This window comes from Pimephales promelas, chromosome 24, assembly GCF_988280905.1.
Source record: "Pimephales promelas chromosome 24, fPimPro1.hap1.1, whole genome shotgun sequence".
NCBI lineage: Eukaryota > Metazoa > Chordata > Actinopteri > Cypriniformes > Leuciscidae > Pimephales > Pimephales promelas.
In genome coordinates, this window is record NC_142792.1 from 4,054,639 (window position 1) to 4,072,511 (window position 17,873).

A 17,873-nucleotide genomic window follows, 5' to 3' on the forward strand; every position below is an offset into this window, starting at 1 on the left:
GAATTTTGAGTAAATAGTTTATTTGATAAAAAATACATAATTTTTTGGCAATTGTATACTCAATTTGTTGGATTGTTTTTTTTTTTGTGTATAATTATATATATATATATATAATTAGTGATTATTTGTGTTTATTGATAATAATCGAATTATCATATATATCAGCCCATTCAATATATAAAACACTTATTTGTATATATATATATAATATTTATAGTTTAGAGTTGGATAGTTCATAGATAGCATTATATTGGCTTTTCGCTGCCCTGATTTCCAGATATCTGTTTCTACATCAGACATTGGCAACTCAATATCAGTGGATGGCTATATATTTATGGCAGTCACAGTGGTATACTTGCAAAATGAACATGAGTTTTGCACGTATGCTAGTAAATGTAGGTAAACCTGTGAATTAATATGCACTCACATAAGTATATGCATTAGAAAACCAGAGCAAGATTTTCCTCCGCCTGTGATTTCATTTCCAGAATGAAGGTTTGGCAGAAGGCAAATTAGCATTTAAGAAATGTCTTTGCTAGATGACTGTTCTCCCAGCACCTCGCCCAAAACTCTCTCTCTCTCTTTCTCTCTCTCTCTCTCTCTCTCTCTCTCTCTAAATGGTCTTGTCCATTAATGTCTGTCTGGAACTCTGTCAGTTCACTTTGTCCTAATGACACTCTCGTCTCCACATCCGCACTGGTCGTCTCAACATCCTGCCCTGATCCGAGTGATTTAAAACACACTCGACCGTACCCCATCTTTATTGTGGAATAAAGCACACACGGGCCTGAGATACCTTTGCTCTCCCCGTCTGCATCTGCGGCACATCTGGAAGTGTGCGTCTAAATAATTGGAAGTCAATTTGTTTGAAGTTATGTTTTGGCATCTGGTTCAATTCATTCGATCTCTGGAAATCACATTCAGGGGTTTTATAGCGCCGCCCCGCTGGAGGCTTTTCATCTCTTTGTGCTCCGTCGTTAATTCGGCTCTCCGGCCAGTGACGTGGGAGTTTGTGAAATACTGCTGGGTGTGGTCCCATAAACACAAAACGGAGGCTCTATGCCCCAGAGGATTATGGGAAGGCTGGTAAGTGGTCACCACAGCTCTCACGTGCAGTCTAACCCTGGGTAGTGCTAGTTAGCCTGATTGATCACAATCAAACTTATTAAAGTCACCATGAAATCAAAATTCACTGTATTTATTATAAATGATTTATTTGTGTGCATTTTTTTTTAAACAATGTGCCTTCAGAATCTTTAATCTCAGTAACTTCCTCTGATGACGTGTTCACTGGCAAGAGGGCGGAGCAGCCTGTCACTCACATCAGATCGACTAATAGCAAACCATCCAATCAATTCCCCGCAAGCCCCGCCCCACATGTTTTCCTGTTTGATAAGCCGTTACGTCACAGTAGGGAAGACTGCCGTAACTTCCGTTTCATGCCGACTTGAATTATTTGATTAGAGCTAATTTAGAATTAGAATTCATTTATAAATAGAATGAACAGTGGAATATAAAGCGTTACCTTTTGACCGGTCAATGTTTGACTAAATTGTTTATTTAAATGACAAAAGTTATTCTTTTTTATATATACATATATTTAAATACTTAATCACTTTATTTAATTTGTTGCAGTTCCAAGTAGTTTATCTAATTAATATTATTATTTATTGAATTATTATTGAATCATGTTTTTTGTTTATTTTTTAATGCTATAATGTTAACTTTTTCAATATGTGTGTTGTGTATTTTTAGCCCAAATGAAATCACCAGCAATGCTCAACAATGACTTCTCCGCCAGGTGAGTGTGAGATGCTTTTTTGCTTTCTTTATTCCTTTCTCAGATTATATGGAGGATTATCTCTATTATTCCTGCACAAATAAATAACATCTGATGCTTTTACACATCTATTCTATTCCTTCCCTAAAAATCTCCCAATCTTCTTTTGTTTCCAAGATTTATATACATCAACATCAGATGGCGGAACAATCCGGAGGTCGCTGTGAAACATGATTTACTGACTATACATTCTCAACTCTCATTGTGTGGCACATATGAGGATCTTAGTCTATTACCACCATCTGCTGGTGACACACAGGACAGCGGGAACTAATTCAGGTAACAACAACCCTCCATTTTCTGGGATTCTACATTAATGTTGTCTATTGATTGTAATTTTTCTAAGAAATGAAAATATATTGACCTATGGCTGTAAATGATTGAAATACTATGTAGAATATCTATCTAAGCTTCTGCTGCATAATACATTGTGCGTGTGCGTGTGTTAAGAGTGCATTTTAAATAATGCATGATGTATTATTAGTGGTGAGATCTGAACAGACCCCTAAACCTCAGGATGAAATGGTTCTGTTTGCATGTAAAACACCATTTAACATGTGACAAAACTCAATAGCGTTGCTTTGAGGAAGGGACTGTATATCTACAGACCACAATATGACAGAGACTCTGATCTGGACCAGTTAGAAAGCATGTACTAGCGATACACAAAAGCCCTAGCGTTATAGTGGCATGTTTTACATGCTCAAGTTTCACTCAGAATGTAAAAATCTAGTTTCTTTCTCATCTGACTATACACATTGTAGATCTCTCCTTCTCTAGTCTTGCATATGTGCGATAATATGATTGCTTTTTTTGCATTGAACATAATATTTGTTCCTTTTTCAATTCTTTATCCATATTGAAATAAACCAAAGGACTGTGTTTGCGGAGGAAAAATGGTTTGGAAGTGGCTGAGAAAAAGGAAATTGCGCTCATGGAAATGATTTCCATGAGGCCTCGTCCATGTTTGTAATTTAATGAAAATCTATATTTACTTTGGGTAATTGCTCTGGCCAATTAAGCGTAAACATCACTCAGCACTTTGTAGTTGGAGTATCAGCGCTTGATAATAATGTGGCAGTTCAACTTTATTTTCCGTCTGCGGCGGAGATGCAAGTCGAAGCTTTTTCGATTTCATTACAGAGAAACATATAAGCTAATAACATTCTCAAACATTAATTTAGCCAGGCTTTGATGAACGCGGGCTATCTGCTGAAATGCATTGACGTGTTTTTTTTTTTTTTTTGTGCTAGTGTTTGTTGTATTATTAATGTGTTATTTCATTTTCGATTTTGGTTAAATAATATCTGCTAATGAAATACGTCTTTAGAAGGCTGCGTATTCTGGGCAAGTCCAAAATAAAACTTTAAATCAACTAGAGCTCAGTGCAGATGTGAGATGTTGTTGCTAACTATTAATGATCGTGTTTGTATATGCAGCAGAGCTCGACTCGTTTGGGATTTCTCTCATGACTGTTCTGTGGTTAACTTCTTCTGCGGATGGTTTTTGTGTTAGTAGTTGTTCAGAAGACCGCTAGCACATAATTAGTGTTTATTTGAGTGTCATTAGTGTCCTGCGGCTGAGGGTCATCTTCATCAGCGGGAGCCGGGTGTCATCATCTCTCGCTCGCCTCACTCTTGAGTCTTGGGCCGGACTCTGTTTATGTGAGGTAAATAGAAGTGCAGTTCATAGAGAAAAAAAAAGTTCTCAAATATTTTTTTAAGAACATCTTAATTGACAGGCGTCAGTAACTTTTTGAATGTAAATTTTGTAAAATGTGTTAATGACATTAACTGTTAGAAGAATTTATTTGATAGATTATAAAAGTATAGTACTAATAGGTACTGGAATGTTTAATATTTGATTTTTTTTTTTTAAATCATTAAAAGTTTTAGCATTGTAGATTTAATGGAGTAGTTCACTTAAAAAAAAAAAAAAAACTTTTGCTGATAATTTACTCACCCCCATGTCATTCAAGATGTCCATATCTTTCTTTCTTCAGTCGAAAAGAAATGAAGGTTTTTGATGAAAAAAATTCCAGGATTTTCTCCATATAATGAACTTCATTGGGAACCAAACGATTCAAGGTCCAAATGACAGTTTCAGTGCAGCTTCAAAGGGCTTTAAACGATTTCAGATGATGAATAAGGGTCTTATCAAGTGAAAAGATCGCTCATTTAAAAAATAAAAAAAGAAGTTTAAGTTTTATAAGCTCAAATGGGGTTAGGGTGTGATGTGAGTTCATGAGTCTCCCATTCGAACTCGTTCATCAAAATGAACAAATCTTTTTTAGTGTCATTTGGTTCATTCAACGAACTAAATAAACGAGTTGACTTGGGAAAAGACCCTTATTCGTCGTCTGGTGTCGTGAAGCTGCACTGAAACTCTCTTTTGGACCTTGAACCGTTTGGTTCCCACTGAAGTCCATTATATGGAGAAAAATCCTGGAATGTTTTCATCAAAAACCTTAATTTCTTTTCAACTGAAGAAAGAATGATATGGACATCTTGGATGACATGGGGGTGAGTAAATTATCAGCAAAAGTTTTTTAAAAAGTGAACCACTCCTTTAAGACTAATTTATGGAAGCACGTTTCCACCATGGAATAAAAAGAAAACTCAAGTTCATATCTTGCAATTCTGACATTTTCCCCCACAGAATTGCAATTCTGAGGGGGAAAAAAAACCTTTTTACGACAATTACGACTTTTTCCCTCACAATTCTGAGGAAGAAAGTCAGAATTTCTGGGATAAAAATCACTATTGTGTGGGGAAAAATCGTAACTGCGAGATATAAATTATTTCTCAGATTTGTGGCTTTATAATTTGTGGCTATATATAGATTTGATTCCAAGGTGGAAACAAGCTTCCATACGAATTGGAGATTCATGATGAACAGACTTTTCAAGAATTTAAACTTAAATGTAAAGTTCTAACATTCTACAAAATATTCCAAATAACTGCCATTTTATTATTATTTGATAACTTATTAGGGATACTGTCCCTTTAAATGGATACTCCACTTTTTTGGAAATAGGCTCATTTTACAACTCCCCCAGTTAAACAGTTGGGTTTTACCGTTTTCGAATCCATTCAGCCTATTTTTTTTTTTTTAAATTTAGAAGAATATCAGTAACCAGACAGTTTCTGGTCTCATTGACTTCCATAGTATATTTTTTTCCTAATATAGATGTCAATGAGACCAGAAACTGTCTGGTTACTGATATTCTTCTAAATTTAAAAAAAAATCGGCTGAATGGATTCGAAAATGGTAAAACTCAACTGTTTAACTCTGGGGGAGTTGTAAAATGAGCCTATTTCCCCAAAAAAGTGGAGTATCCCTTTAAAGGGACAGCGCTCTCTCTCTCACACACACACACACACTCTGTCATAATTTACTCACCTTTGTGTTGTTCCAAACATGTATGACTCTTTCTTCTGTGGAACATAAAAGAAGATATGTCCTTGTGTTGTTGTTTTTTGGTCAACAAAACAGTTTGGTTGCCGATTTTTACCGAAACTTTGATTTGAATGACAATTTGAATATGCAAGAAATGTGAGACAGTCTGTTGAGTTTATCAAAAAGGGGTTTATTGTGTTTTCCCACACCCCTAGAGTTATATATAAAAAGTAAAAGAATGTTAGAATAAGAAACGTTTTTTTTTTTTTTTTTTAAGAATACAGAGATTAAAACATAAATACTTGAACGGTATGTTTCTGGAAAAATACATTATGTATGATATACAGAAAGATGTGTTAGGGTTTTTTCTGCCTAGCATAATTACATCTGCATCGCTTCTGGTCTCAGTGGTAATAAAGTTAGCTTGCTTTGGATAAGGCACAAAAAGATTTCTCTCTTTAGACTGGTCCATCTCAACAATGCCATTAAGTGTCAGAAATACACATTTGGTAATCCAGTGAACTTGTAACCAGTGTTATTGCTGTACAGACAGTCCTTTATCTGCACAGTATGTCAATGTCAGTAGATCAGTCAATCTCCCTTTTTTGATGTGTCTGACTCAACATTGGGTAAGATGTTGGGATGAGTTCCCGTCGTCTTTGTAATCCAATGGAAATGGGAGGTCAGTTACACAGAGTTGCAGGTTGGCGTCGGGACGGTCAGAGGTCGTCTGCTTCCTCTGAGCTGAAGCTGCTCCTGCGACTGCTCCCTTTAGACGGCGCGGGCGATCCGGCGGAGAGGAGTGGGTCGGTCCCGAAGGGCGAGAGGGGGTCGTCCATCAGGATCTCGTCCAGCCGATGCTCTTCTTTCAAGGTGCTGCAGAAGAAGTCAGTGAAGTGGGAGAGAGGATCTGAGAAGGTGGTGGAGCCGTCGGTCTGTTCGCCGCCGTTCCCCACGACCATGGCCGCCGGTAAGGGTGTCCGCTGGGCGTAGTCCGGGCTGCTCATGTCCTCCTGAGGGTAGAGGGGGGGCTGTCCTGGTTGCGGGGGGGTTGGGTGCTGCTTCAGGAGATGGGATGAAAGCTCAACTGCTCCCATTGGAGCAGCCATACTGGGCAGACCGTGAGCACGAGCCTGGATTTCCAGTTCCTGTCAAAGATACAAACAGGAAGGTGGGTTGAGATAAACTGTCCACTTTGCATTCAGGCCGTCCGGGTCAGGTCTGACAGAAATAGATGACACTCTAATTTGGTCTCTTTCCTTCTTTTTTGCTCTAGGCCCTTACGTGCCATAAACACACAACTCATGAAGGGGTGCATTCAACTTTAAAAACTCATCATCCATCACAGAGATCAATTCTGAGGTAACATCCGGCAAGCAGGGCTTCCCGTTACAACAGGACAGCTTAACGGTGTGTGGCGCACAATCATTAACTTACCCAGACCTTTGGCCTTGAGCTGACATCCTTACACAGTTTTTGGTGAAAATATTCTTAAATGGGTCATTATTTCATTGTCTTGTTTATTCTGTGACTAGAATGGTATCTAATAACAGTTGGCTGTTAATTAATAATAATTAATAATGTTATGTATAGAGTGAGTTTGGGTGATTGGATCATTTAAAACATTATTATTGGATATTACATTAATGTTCTGTATTTTTTCTTTGAAAAATAATAATATCCGGCATTTTTGGGTGTTATTTTTATTATTGAGTAATCGTATTTAACAACACGTACGCACTATGTAATTAGGGTTAGTTGTTTGAATTTTCTGTAGTCAAAACAGTAAATTATGCATAATTACATGCAAGATGTGTAAAAAGGTGTGACCTCATATTCTTTATTTGTTTACGCATCTTCTTTTTCAAATCGTTTAAATATGATGCGCACGTTTATGACTCATTTTTGTTATTCTTGATTGAATGATAAAAGATTTGTTCACTCATTTGGTCGATGAGATTAACACTAATTACTAACCTAGTACTCATGCTTGTGTCTACACTAACCGCTATGGTTTCGTGTTTCCATTACTCCCACACATCATCTGTAGCAGAGACAGTCTAAATGAGCTATTGCCTCTCAGCGTGGGTCTCTTCAGACACTCAATTGGTATTATTAGCATTAGCTTTTGGAAAGGAAGCCTCGGGGTAATTACTTTGAGGGCTAATTGCGATGTCTTCACATGTGTGAAGAAGACTCGCGCCTGGTCCGTGAATATGTCAATACTGTTGGAAACTAATGCATAAATTCAGAAAAGGAGCCCAGCTCTTCAAAGTTATTAGCCCTCATAATCTAATTCCGGGGCACATTCCTCTCCTGACGAAGCTGTAGCCGTTATTATTAATCGGATAATCACCTCGGCTCGCCGTGTTTCGAAGGCGGTTACAAACATCGATGGCGTCAGGCACATGGGGGGTGTGTTTGAACCTTTGTTTTCAAGCTAAGCTGGTAAAGATGGTCATCCGCGTAAGTGACCAGTTAAAGCCATGGCAAACTAAAAAGGACTGTTTTAGTAGAGTGACTTTATTTTGCTTTCAGTTTCCAACGAGAAACAAAACAAAATGCAATATCGCTAAATTTTACCGCATTTTATCATGTCTGTAGATTTGACGAGGAGAGAGTGATTCAGTGGGCAAACAAACAACTCACCGAATCATTTTTGCCCCTTGGTCTGTTATGTGAGTAAATTCTGCTGTTTCTGTTGTAACTCTTTTTGACTTAATTATGAATTATTGTTTTCTGCCATTTAAAAAAAAAAAAATTGCGGTTAATTTAATGCTATCGGCCCAATTTAGATGTCATAAAGATAAAAAGATGTCATTGTCTAGCTTGGAATGTAAGCTGGTCTCTCTTAGGAAAAATGTCTTGCCTTTCGCTTCGCTTTCAACCATCGCTTTCTACCGACTCTCATGTCTACATCTCATTCTCTGGCCATATTCCCCTCGTTCACTTGTTCTTTTTGTGTGTCTTTACCTGGATTCGTAGCTGGAGTCTTCTGTTGGCCTGTTCTAGTTTCTTCTGTCGGCTCTCGAGATCACGGGCGTGCTGCTGCTCTTTCTGCAGCCACTTAATGTATTCCACCGAGGCCTTGAGGATCGTCCCTTTGTTCCAGCGCATATCACTGGCAGAGAAACGTAAAAGATAACCTTTCTCAACACCGCCTTTGCATCAGCAGAACTTTCATACACAGAGAAAAGCCTCACAAGGGTCTCCTTTTTTTCCCCAGGACCAAGAAACTGTGATTTACATGGCCAATTATTCATTCTCGGACATTACCTTGCCTTTGAATGGGAATTTTAATGGAATAGTTAAGTACGTCTGCAGAAAGACCATTCCGTGGCCCCTTGTACGGTAAAATTAATCCCTGCGCAAAAATAGGTGTCGGAAGAGGCAGAAAAAAGAAAAAAAAATTGGACTTTGGAAGCCGAAGTAAAGTGCAGTCATTCCCGATACCATTACTTTTTAAAAGGAGGAAAGTGTCGTGAAATTGTCTCTTTCTTTGGAATAAGATGTTGGCCTGATCTGAGCTAATAATCTCCTTTATCTTGTGTTAATGGCAAGGTGACAGCACTAGACTTCCATTTAAATTCCATAAAAAGTTCAATTAAGCCGGGGCAATGGGCTCCCTGTCTGCAGCGTACTTCATCTCTGGGTTCAGTTGTGCTTAAACTTTAGTTCAAATGGTCTATACTTTGCCTTGAACCTCATTTTCATCATTCAGATGGTGGTCTTTTCGCGCTGTAGGGATTTCCTTGAGAAATGAGCCCCATACTGTCGTTTTCTCTCTCTACTTCAGTGTCATTTTGCCCTGTCTTTAAGACTCTATCTCTGATGTGATTTGATGTGAAGACTTTGAGTTTGGCTGTGAGTCCAGTAAGACTTTTACTTACGGGTCATTTGATTTCGGTATCAGCGTTCCCAGCTCTTTGATCCTGTAGTTGATGTTGTATCGCCGTCGTCTTTCAACTGGCAATTATGAGAACAAAGTAAGTCATGCAGCACAAACCAAACCTAATATTAATGTTAAATAGAAATAATGGATGCATTATCGAATTACAATATGAATGGCTTATTATTGAATAGAAATAATTACATCATATTTTGTTGAAAGTGACTTGAACTGTCTTTTGAGAGCCTAAATTACATTTAAATAATAAATAAAATAACATTTTGAAATTAGTCTCATTATCCCAAAAATCTGATCTGAAAATTTTCAAGATTTAAAATTACAACAAATTACAATCAACTTAAATTGTTAAGGCAACCCAGGCTACTTACTTTTTTAAGTTAAACCAACAATATTTTTTTACAGTGTAATAATCACAACATTTTTTTTTTGTCAAATCAACTTAAATAATTTATTTACTTCAGATAACATAATATTTGAGTTTCTGATGATTAAATCATTCTCCTTCATTCTATTAACTCACTTTTTCCAGTTCAATGAACTTAAAATTTTAAGGCAACCAGGTTACTTACTTTATTAAGTTAAACCATCAGTATGTTTTTTACAGTGTGGAAACAGTCTGCAATAAGTTTTTCATTGTTTAACATAATGTTAACGTAACATCAATTTCAGCATTTACTATACATTATTAAAATTAAAAGTATCTGTTAATATAAATGGTCACACTTTAGATTAGGGTCCAATTCCTACTATTAACTATGACTTTTGCCTCAATAAAGTCCTAATTACTGCTTATTAATAGTTCTTAAGGCAGTTAAGTTTAGGTAATGGGTGGATTAAGGGATGTAGAATATGGTAAGGCATTAATACGCGCTTTATAAGTACTAATAAACAGCCAATATCCTAGTATGCTAATAATTTGACTGTTATATGGAATACAGACACTTTGCTTCAGTTCTGAGTGTTGTGAAAACCATACCACACAAAGAAAAGTCTTTTTTTTTTTGAGCAAATGCTCTCTTACTTAGATTGTGGTTGTCTTTTTTCTGTCTTTCTTTGGCCGTGACTCTGGTGTCGTGTTCTGTAAGAGAAGAAAGTTTATTGCAGAGACTAATAAGTGTATATCCAAAGGGAAATTGAACACCAAAAAAAAGCCATTAGATCAATAACATCTTTGGTTTTAACAACTTCCTAGCCAGTCCTCAAGATTCCTGCCTAATCCCAAATCAACACCCATCTCATGCAGCCACACTTCAGCACAAGCCCTCTTTTTGTGTCTGAATGAGTGTCAACACCAGGTCTTAATGTAGGCAATCTGTGTATCTTCTTTTAATCCTTCCGGACCTTACGATTAATCTGCTGCTGACATCCCGGAGCGGGTGAAGAGGAGGGAGGCCTAATGCTTCTGCATTCATATTCACATTCTTCCAAATTATATAATTGGGAGCAGTGATTGGATTTCTCAATTCATTTCTGCTGATTCAATAAGGTCATTTGAGCCGCGCGTAACCAAACAAGAGCGCCGTGCAGCACGCTTATGTGAAAAAGATAGTAATGCACTTATTTTCCTGCCGGAGTGAAGAGTTCTCCAGGCATCCTTTCTATTTCCTGAATCAATTAGCTTTACTTGATGCATGACATTCATAAGAAAAAAGGCTACCACAAAGGAGGAATTGTGCCATGTCTATCATGCTAAGAATACATGCTACCATATCCCGCTCACTGAAGCATTGATAATGAAGAATGAGAGCAACACAATGGCGAGCTAAACACGGAGCATGCTGACTCTTAGAATAAGCTGGATGATAACACGAAACATACAGTTGTGTTTGGCTCTCACAGCCTCGGCCTTCTGAATGAGCCAGTCTGGGTTTGCTTTGCTAGATATGGCTTTTTTTTTTTTTTCAGAAAGAAAGATTATATTGTGTTGTTTTGTTTTTAATAGCTCTGTTCCCTACATGCACCTATAAAACCCAAAGCAACTTACAGTGGATTCAGAATATATATTTTTAGCATATTTTTATATTGACTAATTATCATATTATGCTGCAATTAGAGTGAGAGATTGTAGACGTTTTACACTTATTTTTGAGGATTAAAACGTGTTGATGAGAGGCAGATGAAATCATAATCAAATTAACTAAATATTTTTAATTTTCATATTGACTTTAATTATATTTGATTATATTATACTGCAATAAAAGTGTTCCAAAGAAACACACAAAAATAATATTTACTATTATTATTATTATTATGTGTTGTGTGTTTATTGGGAACACTTATCACAGTATAATGCAATGAAATGTAGCAAAAGTCAATTTAAAAAATATATAATTTAGAAAATAATGAAGTATGCCAAATGCATAAACGCTAATGTAATTTAGAGATGGCTAATTTATTCATAATTCAAGTATGGAGCTAGTAGAAGGTCACAAGTTTAAGTCCCAAAAAATATTTCTTTGTTTATTGGTCCATTCATTCATTTCATTTTTTGTGTTATTAGGTCACAAGTTAAGTCCCAAGAATCACACAAAAAAACATCTTTATATATATATTTATTTGTGTTTTCTTACACTCTTAGAAGTAAAGTTTCTATATTGAACCTTAAAGGGTTCTGTCAGGCGTTTCATATATAAAACCTTTTTCGTGATTCCTGTTATGGGGTAATTTTAAGCATTCAGCTTTAATTAATTAATTAATTATCTTTTAATTCATTAAAGATTTTATGAATTAAACAGCTCAAACACTTCATCACTAAAAAAACAAATTAAAATAAAAGGTTTAACCATGAAAGTATTATGCAATCATTTAAGACATTTGGGTCCTTTAAAATTAAGTCAAGAACCCTAGAGTTCAATATAATTTTTAGTTTTTTTAAGAGTGTCGGGACTTACACTCATGACCTTGTCATGGCTATTGCAATGCTCTACCAGATGAGAAACAGAAAATGAACCTTTTCAAAACTGTAGTCGCATCTTTGTGGTTTTTAATCTGAAACGAAACTGCTCCTTTCTGAAATGCCTTTGCTAACAGCACAGGTACCTGTGACTTCCATTAACTGAGAGCGTTGTGGGCAATGAGGCTTACCTTGGTCACCGCCGTACATCTCCAGCATGCTGTTGTTCAGTGACACCTTCAGAAGAAACAGAGAGCAAGTCTAGATTCACACAGGGACATTGCATGTTTATGTTGAAGGGATTCTGGGTGCATGTGATCCAGTCAATTTAGGATCAAACGTAATATTTTTGGTGTTACATGCATGACACTGACGTTCTCTGTTTAGAGTAAACAGGCCTGCTTTTTCACACTTATTTTGAGGATTAAAATGTGATTATTACAGCTAGATGATGTATAATCAAAATTAAATATATAAAATGAGGATGTTATGAATGATGGATGATCCAATGAGAGCTTATATGCATAAAGTCAGTCTATAAGTCTTAAATGAGCAGAGAAACCCAGCAAACAGATCGGTTTCTATTATTCTGCAGGAGTTTTGCTATGGCATAATCGCTCAGCACCATTTACACATTCGTTTTTCACCAACTACCATTCCAACAAAAGCTATAGCAGTGAAAAATCCCACTTCTGTATAGGTGAAATGTAAACGTAGTGCAGGATTAAAGAGGAGGTCAGAGTGTTACAGGAAGACAGAAGTGGCAGGCGTTATAGTGTTTCTCCATTATCTCAGTAGGGGAAAGAGTGGGCTTATCAACATGAAAGATTGCCACAGCCCCTTGACTGTTCGCGTCGTAATCGCTTCAATCCATTCCCATCATGTTAGCAGATATGTTGACACGGGGAAGCGGCTTGATGCGTCGTGCTGTATGACTAATTAGAACGAATTGATCCGTTTAAGCATGGTATCATTTCTGAACAAGTCCACTGGGAGAGAAGATATTAGCTCAATCTGATGCTTGACTGCTTACTCAAATACAAAACTCTCGCTTGCTCATTCTCTCTCTCCCTCTCCCTCTACTTCCTCAGCACGCACTGCCTTATTCGTTTCCCATCATTCTCTTAGTATCGCATACCTCTCTAGTGAGTTCAGGTGTTGTAGTCATCACAACTCAAGCCATGCTTTGTCCGTCTACGGACGTCAGTATGACAGTAACAATTTCATGCTGGTCTCACACATAGTTGGGCCACTTGTATGCCCAGATGCTTACCTAAGGGTTTTCATTGGCTCTAGCTGAATTGCAATTCCTTAGCAGAATGCGCTTTTGGCATTTAGCAGAGTTGAGGTATTTTTCTAGCTTGCTCCCTCTCTCCGTTTTGGAGAAGTGATCACTCATTAACATAGTCTGGCTCTTCTAAGGCATACCTCTCTGCATGCCGACAACATTAACAGACTAATCTGTATTGTTCCACTGTTTAAAGCCTGAGATTTAAGTCTGGTCCCCCTTTTTTTCACTGCACAGACTGAACTTTGACTCTCAGCTGGATCTCACGCAAAGACAAACCCCTTTTCAGCACACCAACGGCTGCCGCGTGTTTGTGTTATTAATGTTTAATTCATTTCGAAACCTACAAATGTAGCTTATATTTTGGATTCAGACCTGTTTTATTCATCTATGCACATGCACTTTGTCATTTTGATTTCATTGCAAAACTTTACTTAAGGTCTGTTTATATAATGCATCAAATTTATACTTTTTTATAATTATAGTTTTTTTTTTTTACTTGCTGGTATTATAGTTAATACTTTGTTTAATTTTAAATTATTTCTAAAGCATTTATAATTATATAAAATAGTATTTGATCTAATTATTGTTCATTATTGATATTCTGCAAATATTCTGGTTATGGTTAAACTATTTGGTTTTTCTTTAAGTTGTTCTATAAGGCAATAAGTCTGCACTGTAATGCAGTATATATTAATTTACTTTCAAGTATGAGATATACTAGATATTTTGACTGTTAGTTATTTTGACATACTGTACAAGCCATTTATTATACACCGATCATTATTAATTGCATGGTACGTCACAGTTGGACAAAGTGAGGAGATTAACTTGGTATATACTTACATTATTTTGCATTATGATTCCTGGCTCTATACAATCCAAACCCCCATCTTTGAACCCGGTTTCAAGGCTAATAAGATCATCAATAACTTCATCCATTGGAAACTAAAAGAAAACCGTGATTATAGTGCATTCTTCCATGAACAGAGGTTGAGTATGTCAAGTTTGCTTGTTTTGAGTTTCATTTTCACTGTCGTCAGTCATTGTGTCAATGCAGAGTGAAAGTGAGAGATGTGGTGTGAATAAACTGGGCCACTAATCCAATAACAGATGATTCATCATCTCTGAAAGACGCTCTTATCTCTTTCATTGTGAATGTGATCAGAGCTGAATGTTTCAAGTTATTGATGAGTGCAAACACTCAGACAGATGAGATCACAAGAAGTACTCACCTCGCTGTCGTGATTGTTGGCCAGCGTGAGCAAGGTGACGGGGCTTCCTGGCGTGCTGCTGTCGCTCATGGGTGGCATGTGTCCGTTGCGCATGACGGGCACCGTGCCCAGGGCCTGGCCCGAGTGAGGATGGGCGACCGGGTGGGCCTGGCTTGCAAGTTTGCTGCCCAAAGTTAGGTATTGTTTGACCTGCTGGGTCTGGTGGAGGTGGTACTTGTTCTCCAGATGACTTTGAACCTTCAAAAAGAAGAGACAAAAACTCAGCCTTTTTTGGCTCAGTAAGTCTTATTTGTCCACAAATGATGTCCTTTACTTCTATCTCTTTCATTTAACGTGTTTTCCAACATCCAGAACCACCTAACCATATTCAAGATATGCCAAAAAAAGTGCACTTATTTCCTTAAATGATTAAGCATAAGCCCAACATTTAATTTGAACCATGTCTCAGTCTCACTGCAAATCCACAATTCTGAAAGGGATAGTTCACATAAAAATTCAAATGCTGTCATCATTTACTCACCCTCATCTTGTCATGTTTGACTTGTTTCTTCTGTGGAAGACCCCACTGAGTTTCATCATATGGACAAAAACAGTTTTTTCAGTTGTTCCACAGAAGAAAGAAAGTCCTACAGGTTTGAAATGTTGAGTAAATGATGACAGAACTGGGTGAACTACCCTTTACCCAAGCACCAAAACGGCCCTTATCTTGCGCAAAACAAGTCAAAGCAGAACATAGCAAGTCCTTACGTTGGAAACTCGAGCTCCGTCTCTCATCTTGTAGAAACTACAGTCAGTTAAATGTGGCATTCTCAATCCCTGTACTTCCACACGGAGGAACGCTAAGGTAGGATCCCGGGCAGGGGATAGGAAACCAAGTGACTGTCCCCTCTTGTTCCTGTCCGGTCTTTATAACCAAGCAGGAGGAACTCCGTGACCTAATTAGTTTTAAGACCAGGCCTTTCCTTTCTATCGCAGGTCGTAGTAGTCACCTCAAGTGGAAGGGTTACCGATCTGACAGGTTTGATCACTGCAGGGTCGAGGTCTTTTGCCTATATGGCTAATTCGGTGGGACCGCCCAGTTTTGTTTGCGTGAGACAGCCAATCCCAGACTTCCCCCTTCTACCACTTCTGCTTCAGGGGGTCCGAGACAATCACTGCTTGTTGCGTGTGGTTTCCAAATGACCCAGAGGCCCATCTCTGGACCAGACCCACTAGACAACATTGTTTTATCTGCTTTCAAAAACTAACTGTCTTGAACCCGGCGGCTCCCCTAATTTTAGTCTATAACATAGTCTATAAAGCTAAATTTAGGAGGGAAGCATTCATTCAGGGTGATGGAGGCGACCCCTAGCAGTCATTATTATGTTGTCTACGCTCACAAAAGAACAACTGTTGAGTTACTTTTATGGCGGTCAAAGTATTTTCGGAAAAATTCATAACTGAACTTTTACTGACCGTTAACTAAAGATACTCAATTGTGTGAACGAAAGTTGCATTTAATTGGATCAAAACATCTGTTTGCCATAACAAAAGAGGCATTTAATACTCAAGCTAGTTGGGCCAGAAATATTTTTTTCCGCTGTATCGCCCTTGAGTGGAAATCTTAAATGGAAAATATTATCCCATTCGCTCTGAAATAGTTATTTAAGCCCTTGAAGGATGAATCCGAGGACCAAATCGGATCTTCTATGCCCCTCTGACTGCATATTCAACAGTTCACCAGAGGTCTTTCTCTGTTTATCAGCCATTGCAAAGCTCTTTTCATTACACACACTAGATTTGGCTTCAAAAAGACCTAAGAGTGTAACTTCTCTCTTATCCCAGGCAAAGGTGAAAGAAGCCATTGTGTGTCTGAGAGCTCATCTCTGCAGTGGGGAAGGGAAGGGTTATAGTTGCGTTAGAGGGCCATGTCCTTGACTTGGCATCTTCCCTTTCTGTTGTGAATGCAGGATACACGACTATTAACTATTCAAAGCCTGTAATGTGTTTGAAGTTGTAGAGATTTCGTTCATAAATAAAGTGTGGACAATGGAAGCCCTATATGTGAAGATGAATTAGATGGCATATAAAACAACATTACACACTCATTATCATTTAGCATCCAGATTAGGATCTGATCTTACACTAAATTAGCAATGATACATTTGAGATTTGCATGCTTCATAAAGTTCATAAACTTATTTTGTTTACACTTTTGATAATGTTTATCTTTTGCTGTATATCAATGTTTATATTGTCTACAATAGTAATGTGTAGTCCTTTAACTTGTATTTAAATAACTAATGTGTGTGTGTGTGTGTGTGTGTGTGTGTATATATATATATATATATATATACACACACAAACTTTAAGCAAGTAGAATAGCAGTTTATATCAACATATTAGTTAAATTAGTTTAATTAATAATTGTATATTATTCATAATAAATAATGGAAAAACAAAAACACTGACACATTAGTGTAATTTAAAATATAATAACATTTCCTTTACCTTGATTTGGTCTTTAAGTGTGCATCTTGCCTAGAAATCCTGTAAGTGTGTCTGAAATGACGAGGTATAATCTATTGTGCTAGCGTTGATGTTGCTTAATTTTGTTTCAGCATTAGTCAAGTTCTGGTTTCACTTCAGAAAAATCTGTGTTTTGAAACAGTGGGGAGGCGGGGGGGGCAATTTTTACCAGCTTTAGAAATCATGGACAAAACCTTTCATGACCAAAAGGTCAGGTATTATATTGAGTTGGAATGGGTAAAGAAGTTTAATCATTTCAATATAAATCTATAGGATATGCCTTTATTTTGACAGGTGTGAGTCAGAGATACTCTTTTGTTTAGTTTCTGAAGACATCAGTTGTGCTATACGGAATATTCCTCTTAAGAATCAATGCTGTTAGACCACAAAAGTTTCTGAGAGGAAGAGAAAGTAAATCTTCTTACACACACAACACACACTACACACCAAAAGAACTGAATCACATTCACACCAGGTGTTGTTCCTTCTCTTGAATTTGACAGCATGTTCTTTATATTTCTTTGAACAGCAGCAATAAACATATTTAAACAATTTAGCCACACTCAAAAATGTCAAAAGGCAAAAATGCAAACCATCAAACTGGGCATAAATTTATTGTATAGAAATATAGGTTTCTAATATGAAAATATATTTGTATATTATTGTTACTACAAAAATATTGAATGCTATACGTGCGTATAATATTTTATATTTCTTTTTCAACATATATTTAATATGACATTTAGTCATTTTTGAGGGTGACTTAAGTGTCCAAATACTTTTGGGGAACAATTTGTGCT

General features: G+C 37.1%; 1 protein-coding gene across 5 annotated transcripts in view; it reads right to left on the bottom strand.

Annotated features, from left to right (window-relative positions):
- Positions 1-5,408: 5,408 nt before the first annotated feature.
- Positions 5,409-17,873, bottom strand: part of tfec (transcription factor EC) — a 39,866-nt gene continuing 27,401 nt past the window's right edge. For 2 of the 5 annotated variants that reach the window (XM_039667761.2, XM_039667763.2), the window contains 7 exons: positions 14,566-14,802; positions 14,177-14,278; positions 12,234-12,279; positions 10,171-10,227; positions 9,130-9,205; positions 8,213-8,360; positions 5,409-6,387 (listed from right to left, as the gene is read on the bottom strand). In XM_039667761.2, coding sequence (XP_039523695.2) covers positions 5,959-6,387; positions 8,213-8,360; positions 9,130-9,205; positions 10,171-10,227; positions 12,234-12,279; positions 14,177-14,278; positions 14,566-14,802 — 1,095 coding nt within the window. In that variant the 3' untranslated portion in view covers positions 5,409-5,958. Of the gene's footprint in view, positions 6,388-8,212; positions 8,361-9,129; positions 9,206-10,170; positions 10,228-12,233; positions 12,280-14,176; positions 14,279-14,565; positions 14,803-15,312; positions 15,592-17,055; positions 17,160-17,873 lie in introns of those variants that run through there. The other 3 variants (XM_039667764.2, XM_039667762.2, XM_089126826.1) reach the window with 3 other exon arrangements.